This window comes from Chanos chanos, chromosome 12, assembly GCF_902362185.1.
Source record: "Chanos chanos chromosome 12, fChaCha1.1, whole genome shotgun sequence".
NCBI classification, from domain to species: domain Eukaryota; kingdom Metazoa; phylum Chordata; class Actinopteri; order Gonorynchiformes; family Chanidae; genus Chanos; species Chanos chanos.
Window position 1 is genome coordinate 19661951 of NC_044506.1, and position 18722 is coordinate 19680672.

General features: G+C 41.6%; 1 protein-coding gene across 2 annotated transcripts in view; it reads right to left on the reverse strand.

Moving 5' to 3' along the window:
* fbxl2 (F-box and leucine-rich repeat protein 2) overlaps positions 1-3507 on the reverse strand; it is a 7454-nt gene extending 3947 nt beyond the window's left edge. The window contains exons 1-6 of one of the 2 annotated variants that reach the window (XM_030789047.1): positions 3292-3507; positions 2535-2596; positions 2305-2359; positions 2077-2151; positions 1635-1729; positions 1346-1435 (exon numbers count right to left, since the gene is read on the reverse strand). In XM_030789047.1, the coding sequence (XP_030644907.1) occupies positions 1346-1435; positions 1635-1729; positions 2077-2151; positions 2305-2359; positions 2535-2596; positions 3292-3321 (407 nt within the window). In that variant the 5' untranslated portion in view covers positions 3322-3507. Of the gene's footprint in view, positions 1-1270; positions 1436-1634; positions 1730-2076; positions 2152-2304; positions 2360-2534; positions 2597-3291 lie in introns of both variants that reach the window. The other variant, XM_030789046.1, reaches the window with a different exon arrangement.
* Between the last annotated feature and the right edge of the window lie 15215 nt (positions 3508-18722).

Sequence of the window (18722 nt, forward strand, 5' to 3'; positions counted from 1 at the left end):
TGATATACAGATATAACACACACAAACACAACCAAAAACAATATCACATATGACTGATATACAGATATAACACACACAAACACAACCAAACAAAATATCACATATTTCATACAGATTATACAGATATAACACACACAAACACAACCAACTGTCACACGAACTGCTATACAACTACAACACACTATCTGACACACAGAAACATAACCAACTGTCACACAAACTGTTATACAACTACAACACATTGTCTGACACACACAAACACAACCAACTGTCACACAAAATATCAGGGATATACAACTATAACGAATAGACTGACAATATACAATAAGTACAGAGATATATCCATGATATACAACACGGACTGTGACAGGGATTCATAGCCAAAAATCACCCACAACATCACCGACATGGAGCTATAACTTACAGACTAGCAGAGGGCAACAGATTTAACAGTGACCAAAAACAAAACTAATACACAACTACAAATCAAGCGAAACAGTAAAAACAACCAAAGAAGTCCAATCCTTATTACTAATCACTCAGGTACACTTTAAATGTACCTGATACCTGAATTCCTTAGTATAATCAAAATATCATCCAAAAAAATCACAAACTCTTGCCAAATACCTTCTCATATGTTCCCCAAAGCTTAAGATGGGGACCAAAGAACCAGATCACTCAAAACATAACCGTACACTGAACCAAAGCACCACATCACTCAAAACATAACCATACACTGAACCAAAGAACCGCATCACTCAAAACATAACCATACACTGCAACCAAAGCACCACATCACTCAAAACATAACCATACACTGAACCAAAGCACCGCACCATTCAAATCAAAATGTAACCAAGCCACAGTCATTAACCAATCCAAACAACCTGTGAAAATATAAACTACCTAAAACACAAGCCTCATTTAAGATTATATTCTCCAATTAACCAAAATACCCACGTTTACCAGACACAAACAAGTATTTCACAACTCAAAGGGCTGCTTGGTTAGCTGTTTAATCCTTTCTCATCCTTACTTAAACCTTAGCCTTAACCGAACCAGATTTACAATTGTTTACTAAACCTTAACCTTGAGTGAACCAGATTTAAGACTGTTTATAAGACTGCAATTTCCTTCATCACAGATTAAGCAAGAATGGCTCCTTAAATATTACACCCTTAATCCAATTAACAGCTCTACACCATATAAAACAAATAAAACAGACGTAATCCAGAGAGAAACGACAGACAAAAATGAAGATCTGTCTCACCTTAAGGCTTTGAGTGCGTGGTTGGTGATGGACACGCAAGATGTCAGGTCGAGATGTCGAAGCTTCGCGCAAAACTTGCTCAGGCTGATACATGTGGAATCTGTGATCTTTGTGCAGCCGTTCAGGTTCAGGTGTTCAATGTTTCGACAGTTTTGTGCAAAAGTCCTGTCAAAACGGAATGGCCGCAGATCAAAATCATTTCATATCATTCCATTATGTACAGCAACCACATACATATATTACCACTTCAAATCTTGTTCATTAAAATGGAACTGAATGCCAAACGACACACAGACAGGCGAAAACGTGTTGTGCTGAGTGTGTTTATGTATCACTGAATGGTAAGTAAGTGGGCGGGGCTTACTTCATGGAGGTGTCGCCCACACTAAGACAGCCCCTTAGACTGAGCTGCCTCAGAAAACCACCGCAGCGCTTAGAGATGTTCTCCACCACACGTCCCTACAACACAGACAGACAGACAGGCAAATAAGACAGACCGATAGATAGATTGAGAGAACATAGAGAGAGAGAGAGACAGAGAGAGAGAAAGATAGAGAGCTCAGACATGGAGGATCAGGGGTGACGTCAGAGTTGATGGATTCAGTGACAAAGCCTACTGACCTAGTACTAATCTCCTACATGCGCGCACACACGCACACACTCACACACACCACAGTTAACTGAAACATGCTGACACCTTCAAACACGTACACACAGACTTCCGTGTGTTAATATTATCCCACAGAATCATTACAGCAGATTGAGTCAGAGAGACAGTACATTGAGGTTCATTTTTGCCCTTTCACCTCAATGTCCGTCTGGAAGTTGAACAAGTCAATCTTCTGCCAGTTGCTTCCATCTAACGCTAGAACATTCCATGCCTGTGTATCCGCAGACAGAAAGAGAGAGAGAGAGAAAGACAGAGAGAGAGAGAGAGAGAAATCAGTTTTTTAAGATTGTCAGGTTCATGGTCATATCTGATTGATGACATCGTGTTATTGCAGTGAGTCACAGAGAGGAACAACAGTGCTGACCTTGGATACCTGGGCACATCTGCACAACGTAACCACATCCAAGTAGGAGAAAATCCTACGAATGAGAGAGGCGAAAACAAACAGATAGAGAGAGCGAGAGAGAGAGAGAAAGAGACAGAGGGAGAGCAGGAGAGAGAGAGATCAAAAGATAAAGCAACTGGACTATGACCTGTCAGCTATGAAATGTCACTCACAGTTTTACCACACAGTAACTGATCCTTTTGTTTCACCTGAGCAGAAGCTCTTTAGGAAGCTTTTTGTTGATAGGAGCTTCATCATTGTTTGAGAAAACCTGGAAGATATTGAGACTAGAGTAAGACACACACACACACACTGAACCACAAACTCTCTTTCTCTCTCTCTCTCTTTTTCGGATACACACACACACACACACACTGGCAACTTCACTTGTGATATCATGCATGAGAGCACACGTCAAAATTACAAACACATACTCACTGTGTCTCTCTCGCTCAGTACTTGTTATTACAGGCACGCACACACGCGCACGCACCAGACACCCACACCCACATCCACACCCACACAACATTATAGACGTGTTGGGCATACGGGGAGACCACAACACAAAGATTTACTGGGAATTAGAAGACAGAACGAAGGAGTGAACACAAGCCAACACCAGCGCTAAACGGATTCACGCGCAATGCCCAGTGCTGACAGGGTCAGCTGGTGCCGTTGTGTTAGGACGGGATTACCCTTGGCAAACAAAAATCCCGATCACGGCACGTAAAATTAGAACAGTCCTCGGCCAAAACACCCATACCAACACAAATAACACAACATACAAACACACACACTCACAGACATACACACACACAGAAACACACGCGCGCGCGCGCACGCACACACACACACACACGCAGACACAGTCATGGGTGAGACAGACCACCAAATCCCATATCTGTCATCAGAGACATACTCCAAAGGATCTATGCCCCTTTCCACTGCTATCTCGGACTGAGTTACCTCAAATCTGCCCTTGGTGATGCCGTTCATCTCCGCGACAGCGTCAATAATACCGACAGTCTGAGACGAGCACTGCGTATTGCGATGTTTGTTCGCTTTAATTAATGTCTGTGCTCAAACAAGCGCACGACATAGACACATGCGTCCCTGTGGCCTGCTCGCCGCTCGTGTCTGGTTCGGTAACCAGAGGAATCCGGGGCTGGCCGCCGTCCTCGCGCTCCGCTGCGAACCATCACATAGCCAAAATAACAATAATAACATGGAAGGAATAGACTGCTGCCACTCTGATCTCACATCCGCTTCTCCTGCTTCTTGTGACTATACTTCCGGCTAAGAGCACACGGTCCAGTTCTGTAGTTCTGTTGACTTCCTGTTCTTCAAATAGTCGAGACTACCAGAAAAACACGAGCAGAAATCTCTCCTCGCACATCCACAGAGGTGAAATTCAAAGCACTATGTCCTTCATTATCTTATCACCAAGCCTTTGGAGGATAAGTGAGATGGGCTGTAATTACGTCATTTCTGCGGGAAAAAGGCGCGTGGCTGATTTGTTTTGATTGTACCAGGACATGGCGCGATGTATTCCTAAACAAGAATTCGCCCAGTCGATGTACTATAAGCATGCAGTGGTAACAAGTGTTGACAAGTGCTGTCATGTTAGTCTCAGACACTCCAATAAACCGATTCATCACAGTAATCTAATTATATTCATCCAAAGCAGCGGTCGCTCTTTCAGCCTGCAGGGGGCAGCCGTGTATGAGACTGGGGTAGTGCATGTCAAAATTCGCTTTATTTACAATCTAATCTCAATCCAGATTATCGCGGGATAAAAGTAGTGCCATCTTGCTCTATTCGGGTAGCAGCAGTACCCGCGGAGATTTGCAGTTTAAAAAAAGAAATTCATGCTCCCGCGTCTTTGAAGGTCTTAATATGCTCCTGCAGTTTAAGTCTTCATTAAGTGATTTCTCCATATATCCGAGCATAACTTTCCCTCATAAATCGAAAATTTGAACTTTTGTGATTAGTATTTTGACTGAACGAAGTCCTCCAAACTGAAAGGCCGACAGTGGCAAATATAGGAGGACTGTTAGATTATTGTCTGCAGAGTCCAGTTTGTCAATGCAGTACAGGAAATGAGAGACAAGAACGAGACTTAATGAGGCAATGTTTGCAATTGTAGTGTTATTGCTTACATCAATGATATCATGTTCCATAAGGATAATGGAGGATAAAAACTGTGAACGTATACAGAGCAGACTGTCAAACATCATTTATGGATGAAAAGACTTAAGTGGCTTGAGTTAGATTGTAAGGAAAGCATGAGAAGATAAGATAGTCAAAACTCATCAACCCCCATGACGTTATGCCAACTTTGAGTTGGGTGAACTTTTGATTTTTCAGTGCTATAAATATGAACCGTTTTCCCCAACCTCCATCAATTAATCTTAAACTCCTCCATCCCTACATTAAAGCGTATGTGAGAACGCGCTAATATATTGTGTTCTCTTTTCCAAATGTAACTGACTTCAGTTTAAGAGCATTAGTCAACCCTAAATAACTGTGTCAAACTATAGGACAGTAGATTGTTGTGGATGTCTGTTTTTCCCTCTCCATCCCTTAGATAGCAAACAACTGTGATAAAGATGAAAAAAAGAGAATCTCCCCATTGAGAGCACCTATGTCTTGAACTAGCATTTTGGTGAAGATGTTATATGACAGAAGCAGCCAGATGACTTGGTTCTTAGTACCACCAGTCATCTGAGCCCTCCTTCAACATCTCCATTTCTCAAACTACACAGTGAAAATTACACATGTCACTCTGCTGAACAACTAACCCGTGAATTTGTATGACATGATAGCGTCACTACAGGCATTCATGTTGTGTACCTAAAAAAAAAAACAAGTCAAGATGCAAAATGCCTCTTCTCTGTTCTTCTACACAACCCTTAAATACCTTAAAAGACTAGATACCAATGAAAGCATATCCTCCAATGAGTTCAGTTTTTACACAGTAGTCTCCTCTAACTGTACTTTAAACATGTGGCACTAGAGGAAACCATCACCCATACTGCATACTTCCATTGTCTGCTGTGCCAGTGTGAAGTGAGTTGTGACAGTTTTAGAGCTGTCAAGTGATTAAAATAATTAATCGCAGTTAATCTCATAGTTTTGTGTAGTTAATCACGATTAACTGCAAATTAATCACACATTTTTTGTGTGCTCAGATTTTAGCCTAATTAGAGATTATTCAAGTACAATGTGTTTATAAACATGAGTGGACAAAATATGCCTCATCCAACGGTATTTATTATTTTTCAGCAATTCTCAGAAAACCTACCCCACCAACAGGAGTTTACAACAGCAGCTGAACACAACACAGTTCAGAATCAAACTGCAAACATTATTACTCAATACAAACAACGTTCCCAATCACATTTGTTAACTCCACCTAACAGCAGGTTGGCCATTTTGGATTTTGTGCATTTTGACTGCTACCAAACTTTTAAATACTGCTCTTAGATATTGGAGCTATACTTTTCCGATTTCTTTGTGCCAAACCACTTTTGTAGACACAGAAGTCTGGTTACATTTTCAGACGATAAGGCAGCTCGCTTCTTCTGTACAACATGCCCATAGATGGAAAACAACCTCTCACAAGGTACTGATGTGGCAGGTGCCAAGTACTTGCGTGCAAGGCAGGCCAGCATGTTGTGTACCCCCACGTGTTTGGACCACCATTGCAGGGGACAGTCCTCCGTGCCGATTGCAGGCTCTGGTTTGTAGCGCTCCACACCTCTCTCTGTGGAGTCCTCCTCCTCATCAGAGTCTGACTCTGAAGCAACCAAGAGAGCTGTTTTTTTTTTTTTGTTTTTTTCTTTTGGTGGCTCTGCTTGCTGGAGTTTCTGTGCAACCTTTCCGTCCTTAAGCAAGTGACTGGTCAAACTCCACACCTCAGCCCTCTCAGCTCTGCACGGGCGCTCAAGGTCCTTAAACCTCGGGTCAAGTCCTTTGGCAATCTTCAGCCATATGATGTTTGGTTTTACCTTGCCTTTCTCCACGTCTGTTGTGAAGGTCTATTTGAACTTTACCACGTAGGCTGGGTCATCCTCAGAGCTCTCCGTCGTCTGAGACAGATGGCACAAAGCAGGCAGTACCACTGAGCTTTTTTCTCCTCCAAAAAGTTCAGTGAAGTGCCTGCAACGGGAGTGAATTCAAAATCACTTCAGTTGTGACTGGACTTGTTATATTCACTGACACACAAGGGCTGAGAAATGTTGAACATAAGCAAGATGAATCGTAAGATCAGATAGAGCCATTCATTCTCAACTATAATTTGGCCTTTTTTGACCAGGAAAACACAAAACTGGGCTTAAAATTTAAAATAACAAAAATCTAAGACAATATGTAGTCTCATATCACAATGTCCATGTATTGCCCAGTTTAATACACATCACACTCACTCACTGTCACCCCCCCCACACACACACACATTCTCCATCACTTTCTTCCTCTCTCAAATACACACCTCTCCATCATGCACACAGACTATCCGTGACCTCAGCAGTGTCTCCAACGTCTGAAGTTTCTCCAGCTCTGCTGTTGTTGGCATGGTAATGCTGTTTCTGTAGGGCCAAAGTATCTCTCAGTTGTTGCTGCTTTCTCTGCACACGCTTTACCAATCACCAGACCTGGTCCACACATCTTGTATGAGTGACTCCTTCTTTTGCCCGTTTGCAAGCTCTGCAGCATTTGGTGAACTATGTTTGAAATGCCCAACAACTTTTCTGCATTTGGCTAGTGCACGGTCAAATGCGCTGTTCTGCAGAGACACTGTGATAGAACGTTGGAGACTGTGCGCGGTGCAAGGCAGGTGTTTAAACGTGTGGTGTTGAAATAAGCCAAGTAACCCCAAGGTAGTTATGGTTACTCGGTGACGTCCGGTAGTCTCCAGTGAGCGCAACCGTCGCAGTGCGTTCCAACTCCTTCGCTCCTTTTCTGATACAGCTCGTGTATTCTTGTGACGATAGTGGCTCTCGAGGGCAATCCATACGTTAAGTCGTTAGATGCAATCTTAATAACGTCCCGCAGGCCTGTGTTCTCCACAATATGAATTGGCCTGCAAGCTGTGGCGATCCATTTTGCTATCGCTGCCGTTAGTTTGTTGATTTGTCCATTGGTCTCCCACGCGCACTGTCAAGTGTGGTCTCCAGCAGGTGTCCGGGGCTAACAGTGGTTGCGTTAGCTGCATACTTTGCCTGCAAATGGTATTTGAGACTGGATGTACTTCGGTGGTAAGTAAATTCGCCTTGGCAGTAACTGCAAATAACTCTCGTTTTGTCAAGGGAACCATCTGGAAAAGATTTGTAATGTAACTTTCAGTTCAAAAGACCTTTTTCCACCATTCACCGGTATGGTGGAGCGTGCGCGACTTAGTCAGCTATTCAGCTAACCTACTTTTCCGTGAACTATGGGTGATTATGATCCAAGGGTCATATTAGGATTTGCGTTAACGGCATTAAAAATGAGTGGCGCCAAAAAAAAAAAAAAAAAATCGCGTAAATGCGTTATTAAAGCGTTAACTTTGACAGCCCAAGAAAGTTTATCAAAGCACCATGTCCTGACTGATGACATCACCATGTGACATGCTAGCTCTCTCACACATGACAGAAAGGCCTTTACAGAGGGTTATCAAACCAGCACACACGTTTAAAAACAAAACAAAACAAAAAACCCAATATGCTATGACCTGCCACCAGTCTGTGAGACCTATACAAGCTACTGCTACAATGGAGTCTACATTATCATTCAAAATCCCGTTCAGACTGTTCTCATCTGTTTTGTGGTAGACGGTGCAGCAGCTTAAAGACTGCATCTGTATTCTGCTTCCCATCAGAACTATTATACACTCACATCCATATATCACAGACTACTGCTGGATGGTGCAGTTTTCATGGCAATGTGTTGGATATTGTATACTGTCTCTACCATATTTGTGTTAGATACTACATACTGTATACTGATGCCATTGTGGACTGTTATGTTGGATATTGTCCATTGTGTTAGCTACAGACTGACAGAACCAGCATGAATAATTAGTCCATTCTACAGGACACATATGACAAAGAAAACTCAGTCTTGATGTGCCATTAGCAGCATTAACAGTTAAAGGTTGTGAATTCACACAGAAAACATGAGGCTGAATTTTCTGTTATGATTAGGTTTAAATGTGATACCATACAAGTGAATTAATTATTCCTTACAACAGGGGTTTTCAACCCTTTTTTGACATGCCCACCCCCCCACCCCCCCACTTTGTCTAGGTTTGAATTTGCGCCCCTTCCCCCTCCTTTCTCATTGTACTTGCTGGTTTGTGCCCAAAAATCGCCTAATCATGCTCCCCCCTTGACAGGTGCTCCCGCCCCTTCCCCCGGCGGGGGGGGATTGGGGGGGCACAGGTTGAAAACCCCTGCCTTACAATATATAAATAATACAAAAATAAACAAGAAATTAAACAAATTAGATGTCAGAAACAAAATATTTGTGACATTTATTCATTTTATTTATTTCTCTAGTATAAATTTTGTATTTATTCTATTCTGTGTCTGTTTTGAAAATTATATTTACTTTCATCAACTAAATTAGAACTACATTAATTTACAAGGGGCAATTAAAGGAACAACTGATGAAATTAATGAAAGTTCAGAGGAACAATGTATGACACCAATATTATTTATTATAAAAAATGTTCTATATCACTATTATGTACAGATATACTGAGGTATTAGATTATAAAAAAAAAATCTGCTATATCATTACTATGTACAGATAAACTGACGGAGTAGATTGTTGAAAAAAAAAAATCCACTACAGCAGTATTATTGACAGTCAGCCTCCTGAAAGGAATTCTGTTGTTTACGAGCGCTAATGTGTGTTGTTAAGTTCTGAGGCGGCTGAAATCTCAGTCAGCTCTCGTCCCAGCAGGCACTGCATTGAGCTTCCCCACAGCTCTATGAGGCTGGACAGCTCCCCAGCGGGGGGGGTCTCCTCACGGCCCCTTCGGCGTGGGGGCTCAGCCGCGTCACCTCCATCCTGAATGTCCAAAACATGCAGGAACTCCTCCGCATGTGTAGTCCTCCTCTTCCTCTTCCTCTTCCTGTTCTTCATCGCCGGATCGTCCACCTCTCTCCGGTGGGCGTCCTCTTCCTTTTGCTGTACCTGCCTGTGGTTTGGAGCCACGTGCCTTTGCTGATGGTGGTAGACCCGCTGGCACTGTGGCTGAATGTACTGGGACCAGTGCTGCTGATGTATGTGGCTGTTCAGCAGAAGTCTGGGTCTTTTGTCCAGTGGCTGCATGTTGACCAGGAATCCAGATGGACTGTGGTGTGCAGCTACAACAAAATGAAGAGTGAGCCCATAAATGTCTCTCATGGAATTTAGATACAATAAAAAACGTTCAGTTTTTAGGGCTTCAGTTTCTTTGGTGGCTGGTCTTTAAAAGCAGGTCTGTACTGCACGTGTGGAAATGTTTCTGTGCCCCTGCCTGACCTAACATAAAGACTTCAACAGAATTCTTTATGTAAAATCAGCTGCTTTCATTTAAAACATCACTTATTTTGAGACAGATCCTATCTTAATGTTTTTATGTACAATTCATATATGACAGGGACCTGCGTACAATAAAGAGTTTTACTGCAACATGTCAAGGGTTTTTCTTTGTAAGATATAAGCTCATGTGAATTTGCTTTGTGATGTCATATCTAAGATGTAAAAGTTCTGAATACCTTTTGTTTACTGTTTCCATAGTTACAGTGTGTAATGAAAGTTTACTTTTAAATATGGTGTGATATACAGATGTACCAAAGTGTACGGGTATATCTCTAAACCTTAGGCTATACAAATGAGTGATTGTTTAGCTTGAACTACATATCAATGGAAGAAAAAACATTTGAACTTGACATAAGGAAAAAAACCAACCAACCAAAAAAAAAAACGAGCCAAAACAAAACAAACCAAAACAAAGCCTGTAAGCGCCAAAAGGAATGCTAAAACCTGTGATGTAAAATAACTCTGTGAATATGAAAGACAACAAGAAATTAGATACCTAACCTTCCAAAAAAGAAAGAAAGAAAGAAAGAGAGAGAGACCATTTAAAAGAGAAAATTATGAAGGTTAAAAAATAATCACCAGGATGAGTAGACAGGAGAAGGTGCTGGTATCCAAGCGCTATCCAGGATGGAGACAGGTAAACTGATGGAGTATGTGAGAACATGGTGAAATCAGTGATAAAATGTTAGGAGCAAGGTTTGCGTGTCTTGTCTTTGGTTTGTCTGAATGACAAGTGGTTTAAACCTTGGATCTTATCAACCAAACATTCTAAACCCAAACATTCTAAAGTTGCTATGTGATGCGATAATATAACATTTCCCCATAATATTCTTAACAAGTGATTTATCAAATGAAACTGAAATCAGACCAAAAAGCTGTCCCTTGTCAGAATATCAAATATTTACAATCCTTCATAAAAAACTGACTGCTGTTCTATTTCAAAGAGTAGCACTGACCTTTATAATGTATAGTCACAGCAAAGTATCGATGGCTTATTATTGATACGGTGTTTCACTCGTGGTGTAGACGTGTTTTTGCTTGAGTAACACTTGTTCTCACTAAATAAAGCCTGTTAGGTGTAGTCTGATGTTGGTAAAGGTGAAAAAATAAGTTCTGATGAGACGGTTCAATTTAAGCGTTGATGCCATATTTTTACGACCTTGGTCTTGCCATGGACTCGTTTGCACATGTTCTTGCCGCCAACTCAGACTGATTTTGTTTCCCGAGCCCAGTCAAGATCAGTTAATATAAAATTAACCTGAACGCACGTTAATCTGTCGTAACTTATTATTTCGTTTTATTTCTGCCGACAAATGAACAATAGCTATGACTGGACAAATGTGTGTCCAATAATTAGCAATCATTGTTTTTTGTGTGTGTATAGTCGATGATCAGATCAGAGACTGCAATTTCGTTGACAAGCGTTACGTCTTGGACTGCACTTCACAGGCAACACTGAATGACGTCTACATCAGCAATTAGGCTATTCACTTCGCATATGTGAACCGTAAAAAGAAACAAACAAAACACAGTGCAGAGTGTATATTCTGCAAAAGCTCTGTCTGAGACACGTCGAGCGAAAGCCCAAGGAAAGGTAAGAACTCTCATTCATCTTGAAGTGTTGAGCCACTTTTAGTGATTAGAAATACTTTTACTGACATATTTATTCAGTTTAGCTACAGTGTATTAAAATCATGAAACTGCAGAATGTTTTTCCCAGTGCAATTTATATATTTATGTTTTTCAGTCGACGCTTTATCCGTAGCTAGCTCCATTTGATTTTACAAATGCTTTGTAGTTTCGCACAGCAAGTGTAGTAACGGTCGTTTCAGTATGGTATGGTTATACAGTTAATTTTACGTGAAATAACCCTAACCTTGATTTCTGAATAAGTCAGCATGTATACAAGGTAAGACTTTTAATTTTATTAACTGGAGGAAGACAGTCGTGTTCAGTCCGTTTCAATACTATCTAATGACAGATGATGCCAGTGTGAGATTTCTGAGTATTGGTTGTTTAAAGAGAGAGAGAGAGACAGTATGTGATTGGTTGTGGTGGTGGGGGGGGGGGGGGGCATGCTGAGACAGTTTTGGAGTCAATTGTGAAATTCATAATTGATCCTAATAAAAAAAAAAAAAAGTCGCGCGATGTCGGAATAATGAACTGAGCGGAGCGTTTGTCTTCTGCATTAACTGTATTAACTGTTTGTTGTCTGTTTTCTCAGCACCTTGTGCACTCACACTCTCCCAGTGCCCTACATATTCCTTTAAGTGATTTATTTACTTATTTACGTATTCACATACTCCTCTTCCCTGTAACTGGCTCTTTCAGGTCTGGAGTTTGGGCTGCTATGAGCCCTGGAGCGTTGACTACAGTGATGCACCAGTGGGGGCTGGACCATCAGATCTCCTCCAAGGGCTGAAACGACAGTCTGCGTGGTCCCCTGGTGAAGACCTGTCGTAGCCTCGCTGTCAGTGAAGAGCATCCGCCCCAGATGTCAAAATCACGTGTGGGGCGTCGCCCTCTGGTGTAGGGTTGGTCTGCTCCAGTAAAAAGATGACAGCCGCGTCAAACCCTGCAGTGGTTGTCTCTGGCCTGCTCTGCTGAGGGCGATCTACAGCAAGGGTCAAAGTTTCGACCAATGAGACTGAGCGTGCTGTGGCAAAGCTATGGCACGCCACAGTGAAACGATGTGAGCTGGTGTTATGTTGTTTGACATGGAAAACACCAATTAAATGCTTTTCTCACTGCAGTAATGGTTGATGTACACACAGTTTCCCCTAGCATAAGAATAGTGTTTCAGGAATTATTTGTGAATGAGCCCATGTGGGCCATCGCAGTTGTGTCATTTCAAGTGGGGAAAAACCCTCCCCGATGCAACATGTAGCCTAACTTATCACACAAATTAGTCTTACATTGCTTACGTCTTAGCCTTTTCTTGAGTTAGCCCCTGCTAAAGCCTTCCCGAACTCCATCTTGTTTCAGACTTGACTCTTTCTGATCACAGTCTTGTCTCAGACTTGACTTCCTGTTGTAGTTCATTTTGTCTTGGTATTTTGGATCAAACTGGTCCTGTACTGAGGCCTTCCTTTAGTTCAAACTGTTTAGCCATGTTCTTTGGAATAGGAAACCAGTGTAGCGATTGCTGCCCCCTACTGAGGTTTGTTTGACTGACATCATGTGGAGCCAGTTGGGCTTTCCCAGTTGGTCCCACCCAAACATTTTTCACTTTCTCCTCAGCGAAGAGGAAGATGGACACAGAGTGGGCTTTTGTGACTTTCTCCAAAAGGTTAAAGGGAAAGATGATCCCCTTTGTTATATCCCTAAGTCAGTTATACATATCAGTTACCATCTGAGTAACCTGAGACAGTTTCAAAAATCAGCACCAGGGACAGAGCACATACAAGAGACAAACAAGGATTATATCGGATGTGATAGATTCACCTTTAGGTCTTCTAACACATAGTTTTTTAAACTGTCTGGAATAATGTCTTCAAAACATGTATTACAGACAAAAAAAGTACCATTGCACCACTACTGTTCAGACCCCAATAACATGGAAAACAAAATTGTGTTGCTCAAAAGAAATCTATGCCTTTCCCCCAAAGCGAAGGTAAAATGGTAATAGTGAGATGCTTACGATTTTGTGTCTCAGTGTGTATGTTTCCTAAATAGATCTGTATACACTTTTTTACCATTGTCTTCTGTCACAATGTTATGTTGAAAAGGAATCTTTTTCGGCTTTTCTTTTTTTCAGTAAATGCTTAGGGAGAGGTAGCCATTTTGGCTCAAATAACCCTTGAGCTGCAGCCTGTCTTTCCTTGGCACTATCAGCTTTACAATGAGCATATGATCCACCCTTTCCCTTTAAGTAAAGGAACAATTGTCCCCATGCTCTCTGTCTTGACATCCCAGAAACTGGTTATATTTACGAGGACGTTTCCCCTGATTCTACTGTGATCTCACAGAGAGCGCGTTGTGAAATGCTGTGGCTAATCGTAATACTCATTATCAAAATAAACAGAATCCTGCAGACAGTGTGATGAACACAGAGTTGAACAGGGACAGATACAGATACAGGTAGGATTTCCTCTTCGAACGAGACAATGATGTCTTTGATATTATGAATGAATTCCAGAGCTTTCGTTTCAATCTCTCTCAGAACCCGAAAAATCCATGATTGTTAAGCGTGACTAACAGATTTATTTTTGTTTTCCTAACCAAACACCATATCGCTCTTTTCATCGATTGCTTTATCAGGATCCTGTGTGAATATTTCAAAATCCTGAAATGAGTTCATAATTTATTTGTTAATTTATTTATTTAGTTAGTTAGTTATTTGGGTTTCTCCATGTAATTGATCCTGGGCATCTAGCCAAGGCTGCTGACATTAAGAATCAAACAGACAATGACTAAGCTCTGATCAGAATGCCATTCCAATGAGTCTAACACTCACACACAGTGAACCAGTGCCGCAATCAGCTGTGATGATCTTAAATGTTGTTGATTCTGTGTCTCAGAAGAAAAGTTAGAGAGAGACGTTTTGTGTATTTTCTGACAACATAGTTTGCAGTTGAGATAAATTACAACACTGTTCTCCTTACTTGGTCAAACACGCTGGCACAATCTCTCTCGCTCTGTCTCTCCTTCTCTGTCTATCTGCTTCTGTCATTCTCTCTCTCTCTCTCTCTCCCCACACCCCTCTGTCTATCTGTTTCTGTAATTCTCTGTCTCTCACTCTTTCTCACTCTCTTCCTCTCTCTCTCTCTTTCTCTCTCTCTCTCTCTCTCTCTCTCTCTGTCTCTTTCTCTCTCTCTATCTCTCACACACACACGCGTGCACACACACACAAAGTCAGAGTGAGGAGAGAGTTCTGCTGTATTTAAGCAAATATTATCAAGACCCATACAGACAGACTCTACTTGTTCAGGCCTCTTGCCTGCCATTCACCACCACAAAACACACACACACACACACACACACACAGAGAGAGAGAGAGAGAGAGAGAGAGAGAGAGAAAGAGAGAGTGCCACATGTGAGTTGGAATTTGGTAGGACATAAGCTGTTCGCTGAGTTTCCCCATACAGCCAGCCTGGGCCGTTACTTAAAAAACACAGAATCACATCGAAAAATGTATACCATATTTCAGACACATTCTCTAATACTGCTTAAGACTTAAGACAGCTATTGATCAGTGTGAATTCACCACAGGCGGTCAAATTTGGGGTTGTAGTGGCAAAAGACAGAGGCTACATCATCCCACAGCTTTGAAGAGGACATGGTGCTTGGTGTCTCGAGACATCTTTACACCCCAAATAATAACGACTGTCATTTGTGCCTTCCCCCGCCTTTTCTCGTCTTCGAGACTTGAGCGATCCCTGCGCGGAACGCCTTCGTTTTCATGCGGCTCTTCTCCGGTTCTGAGTCATGACATATTTACTGACGGCGCCGTGTGAGTTTTCGCACAAGCGTTCCAGCTGCTCGGTAATGCACTATTTGGGCAGATAAACCTCCCCTCGCGCCTCTGTAACTGAGGTTCCCTCTTTCTGTACTATTCCTTCAGCTCTCTTCTTTGTTGGTGAGCGACACACCAGACCTTTTTTCTCCTCTTTCCAGGCTGACTTTTGAAAAGTCTTAAAAGTCTTTTGTTAGTCTTAATAAACTAAGGAATAGTCCACATCACCTGCGAAGAAAATGACAGGCGTCCCTGGTAGAAAATTCGCGCTATGTACTTTACTGGGATACCTGGCTTGGCTAACGGTTGACAAGACTCGCGGAGATGGTGAGTTTTTGATTACCTGTAAGACTACTAAAGTGTTTAGCGAGCCATCATTGTATTCAACATCTTCCACTTTACACAGGAGGTGTGCGCTTGCGTGTGTGAGGGAAGTGGCTTAATTGTATGCTTACTTAAAATAATCGCTAGATAAGTCATTAATCAATTAAATACCGCAACACCAAGGACCATTTCGTCGTTTGACTTGAACGTATTTTTATGTCAGTAATAAAATCATTAAAAAATACATATTCCAAATTTGAAAATACTCAATGTCAGCCACTTCTATCAGATATATTTCTATTCTATTCTATCTCAGATACACTCTTTGGAGTGTATGATCACCACAGTCTTTTGCAATGAGGTGTGGCTCTCTCTCTCTCTCTCTCTCTCTCTCTTTCTGTGTGTGTGTGTGTGTGTGTGTGTGTGTGTGTGTAAACAGGTAAAGTCCTTGGATCAATTCACTGTTTGCTGTGACCAACTACTAATTTTAGGAAGTTAGTTAAGAAATGGCATCTAATCCCTCATTACTTTGACAGTCAGCTGCTTTAGCCTGTGCACCTATGTATTCTTACATGCTCAGCCTACATACAGTATAACTATGTTGATTAACTAAATAGCTATGCTGTATAACAGAAGACAGCTGGCCACCAGTCTGCTGCAACAGTGACATAAGATACAAGCTTGGTTTTAACTGTAATAATACATTAACAAAGTAAATGTAACAGCTGAAGAAAAATATGTGTCAGGACATTAATGCCTAAAATATTTTCAACAGTTGTTATGGGGCTTACCAAACTTATTTTAGCCACCAATAAAAACACCCCCCCCCCCACCCCACCCCCCCCCCCCCCCCCCCCGCACCCCCAGATTTAACAATCTGCATTACCATGCCGCTTGTTGGAGGTCATCCCAGGCTGAGGTATCATGGCCTCCCATGGCCTGCTGGTTCACAAGGCTGTAATAACATAGTAACACACATGTCAAATCCATTTGTCTTCCCTCACCACGTGCAAAAGGGACAGAAGGATATAAATGACTGTTTATCTCTACGTGTTGGAAGGACTACAAAAAACCTAGAGAGAGAGAGAGACTTTTCCACCACTGGTTTAATAATGAAGAAACATGACATCGGTGGGACAGTGGGAAACCGGCCTGTGTTGAACATCTCAGTCTTGGTCAGGGTTGAGAGATAAGGAAAAGATCAAGTATTTGGCGTGTGCCAGTCTACACAAGTTGGTTTTATCGACATTTGATTGCTAAATAGCATGTTAGGCACAAAAAAATCTACTCAAAATCTTCTCAGAGTCCACTGTCAGATTCATTATTAATGGAGGTTGGTGCATTGGACAGGTTGGAAAGTAGGAGGCCCCTACCAAGTTCGATTAGCAAAGCTTCCCTGGAACAGCATTTCAGTGGCAACTGTAATCAGATGGTCAGACACGACAAAAAGTTCACTTACTGGCTACAAAGCGCAGCAGTGGGTTCGTCATGGGAAGAAGGGTGCTTATGTTTACAAGAACTAAATTTAAGAAAAAGATATGGTTAATCTTTGATGTCCTGTTCTGTATGTACTAGTCCTGAGGCCTGAGGCTCGAATTAAGGTAAATGTAATTATGAACTCCAGGAAGTACTTAGAGAATTTGTAACACAAAGTTGTCTGTGTAGAGGAAAACCTGAAAACACCTGTCATCCCAGGTATGGTTAATTGTACATAAACTATTTTTATTGAGTATCTCCAGCTCCACAGTGTAACTCTGCGTGTTTGAGCTGGCCCCGGGTCATTTGGAAACATTCAGGGTGGGGTTATGGTCAAACATCCCCCTATCCACTGTATGTAAAACTAACTTTCAGACATATATTTGCTTTATTCTTGGAAAATGTTGTGTGATTTTGAGAAAGTTGGTACTTTGGTTGATAACACTGAATTAGTATTAAAGTAAAATTTTTTGTTTGAATTTTTGAAAATGAAAGTATAGGCTTAAGTGTCATTTTCGTGTGTTTGTGTGTGCGTGTGTGTGTGTGTGTGTGTGTCCATGCACAGTGATCGAAAACAGACCAGTTCAGTTTTACAGTTCCTCCTAATCTCTCTCCTTTCTTTTTTTATATGACAAAATTTCATGCAATGCATCCCTTGACATCTGAGGGTAAGCCTATGCAATTATGATGTCATATTCCCGTACTGAAACTTAAGCATGAAGGTCTTAACTCAGCTGGGTCAAGTTTAAGGAGTCATGTATGTCATGATGTTCATTATGGAGTTTGTGAATAGGACAAGTTTCTGCAGGTTTACATGTTGTAAGTGCATACACCACATCAGTGGGCTGGACACACAGGGTTTATATTGTGGCTCACATGTTTATATGATTATATGTTATATGTTTTTGGATTGTCATGTCCTTCATCCTTAACCGGTATATGTGTATCTTTATGAACATGGCACAGTGAAATGTTTTACCTGTTTTTTCCTCTTCTTTTAATGGCTAGAGATAAAATATAAAGTATACAATGCACTGACCCTAAATTTGGAAATATAAATGTACTCCAAAGTGAGTATTGTATTATTAGACAGAGAGGCAATCAGTCATGAGGGTAATGATTCAATCAAATCGGCATTTCAGCCTGCAGTGTGAAACAGTGAGTAAGTGAGAGAGAGAAAGAGAAAGAGAGAGAGAGTGAGACAGAGAGAGAGAGAGAGAGAGTGAGACAGAGAGAGAGAGAGAGTTAGGTTGAGGTGTGCGTCTCTATCAGATTGTTGAATGTTGAGGGAGTGCTGACTATTATATGTTTGCCTCTCTTTCTTTGTGTGTGTGCGTGCGCCTGCGCGTGTGTGTGCACGCATGTGTGAGTGTGTGTGTGTGTGTGTGTGTGTGAGTGTGTATGTGTGTGTGTGTGTGTGTGCAGACAGGATTTGAAGAGTGAAAGGCCCATGTGGAAAGGTGCTGACTGCAGAATTTGTGCGCATATGTAACTTCATATTTGCTCTACGGTGTCATGCACTCTGTTTTGCAACTGAAAATATTTTCAGTATAACTCTATGTTCTCACCC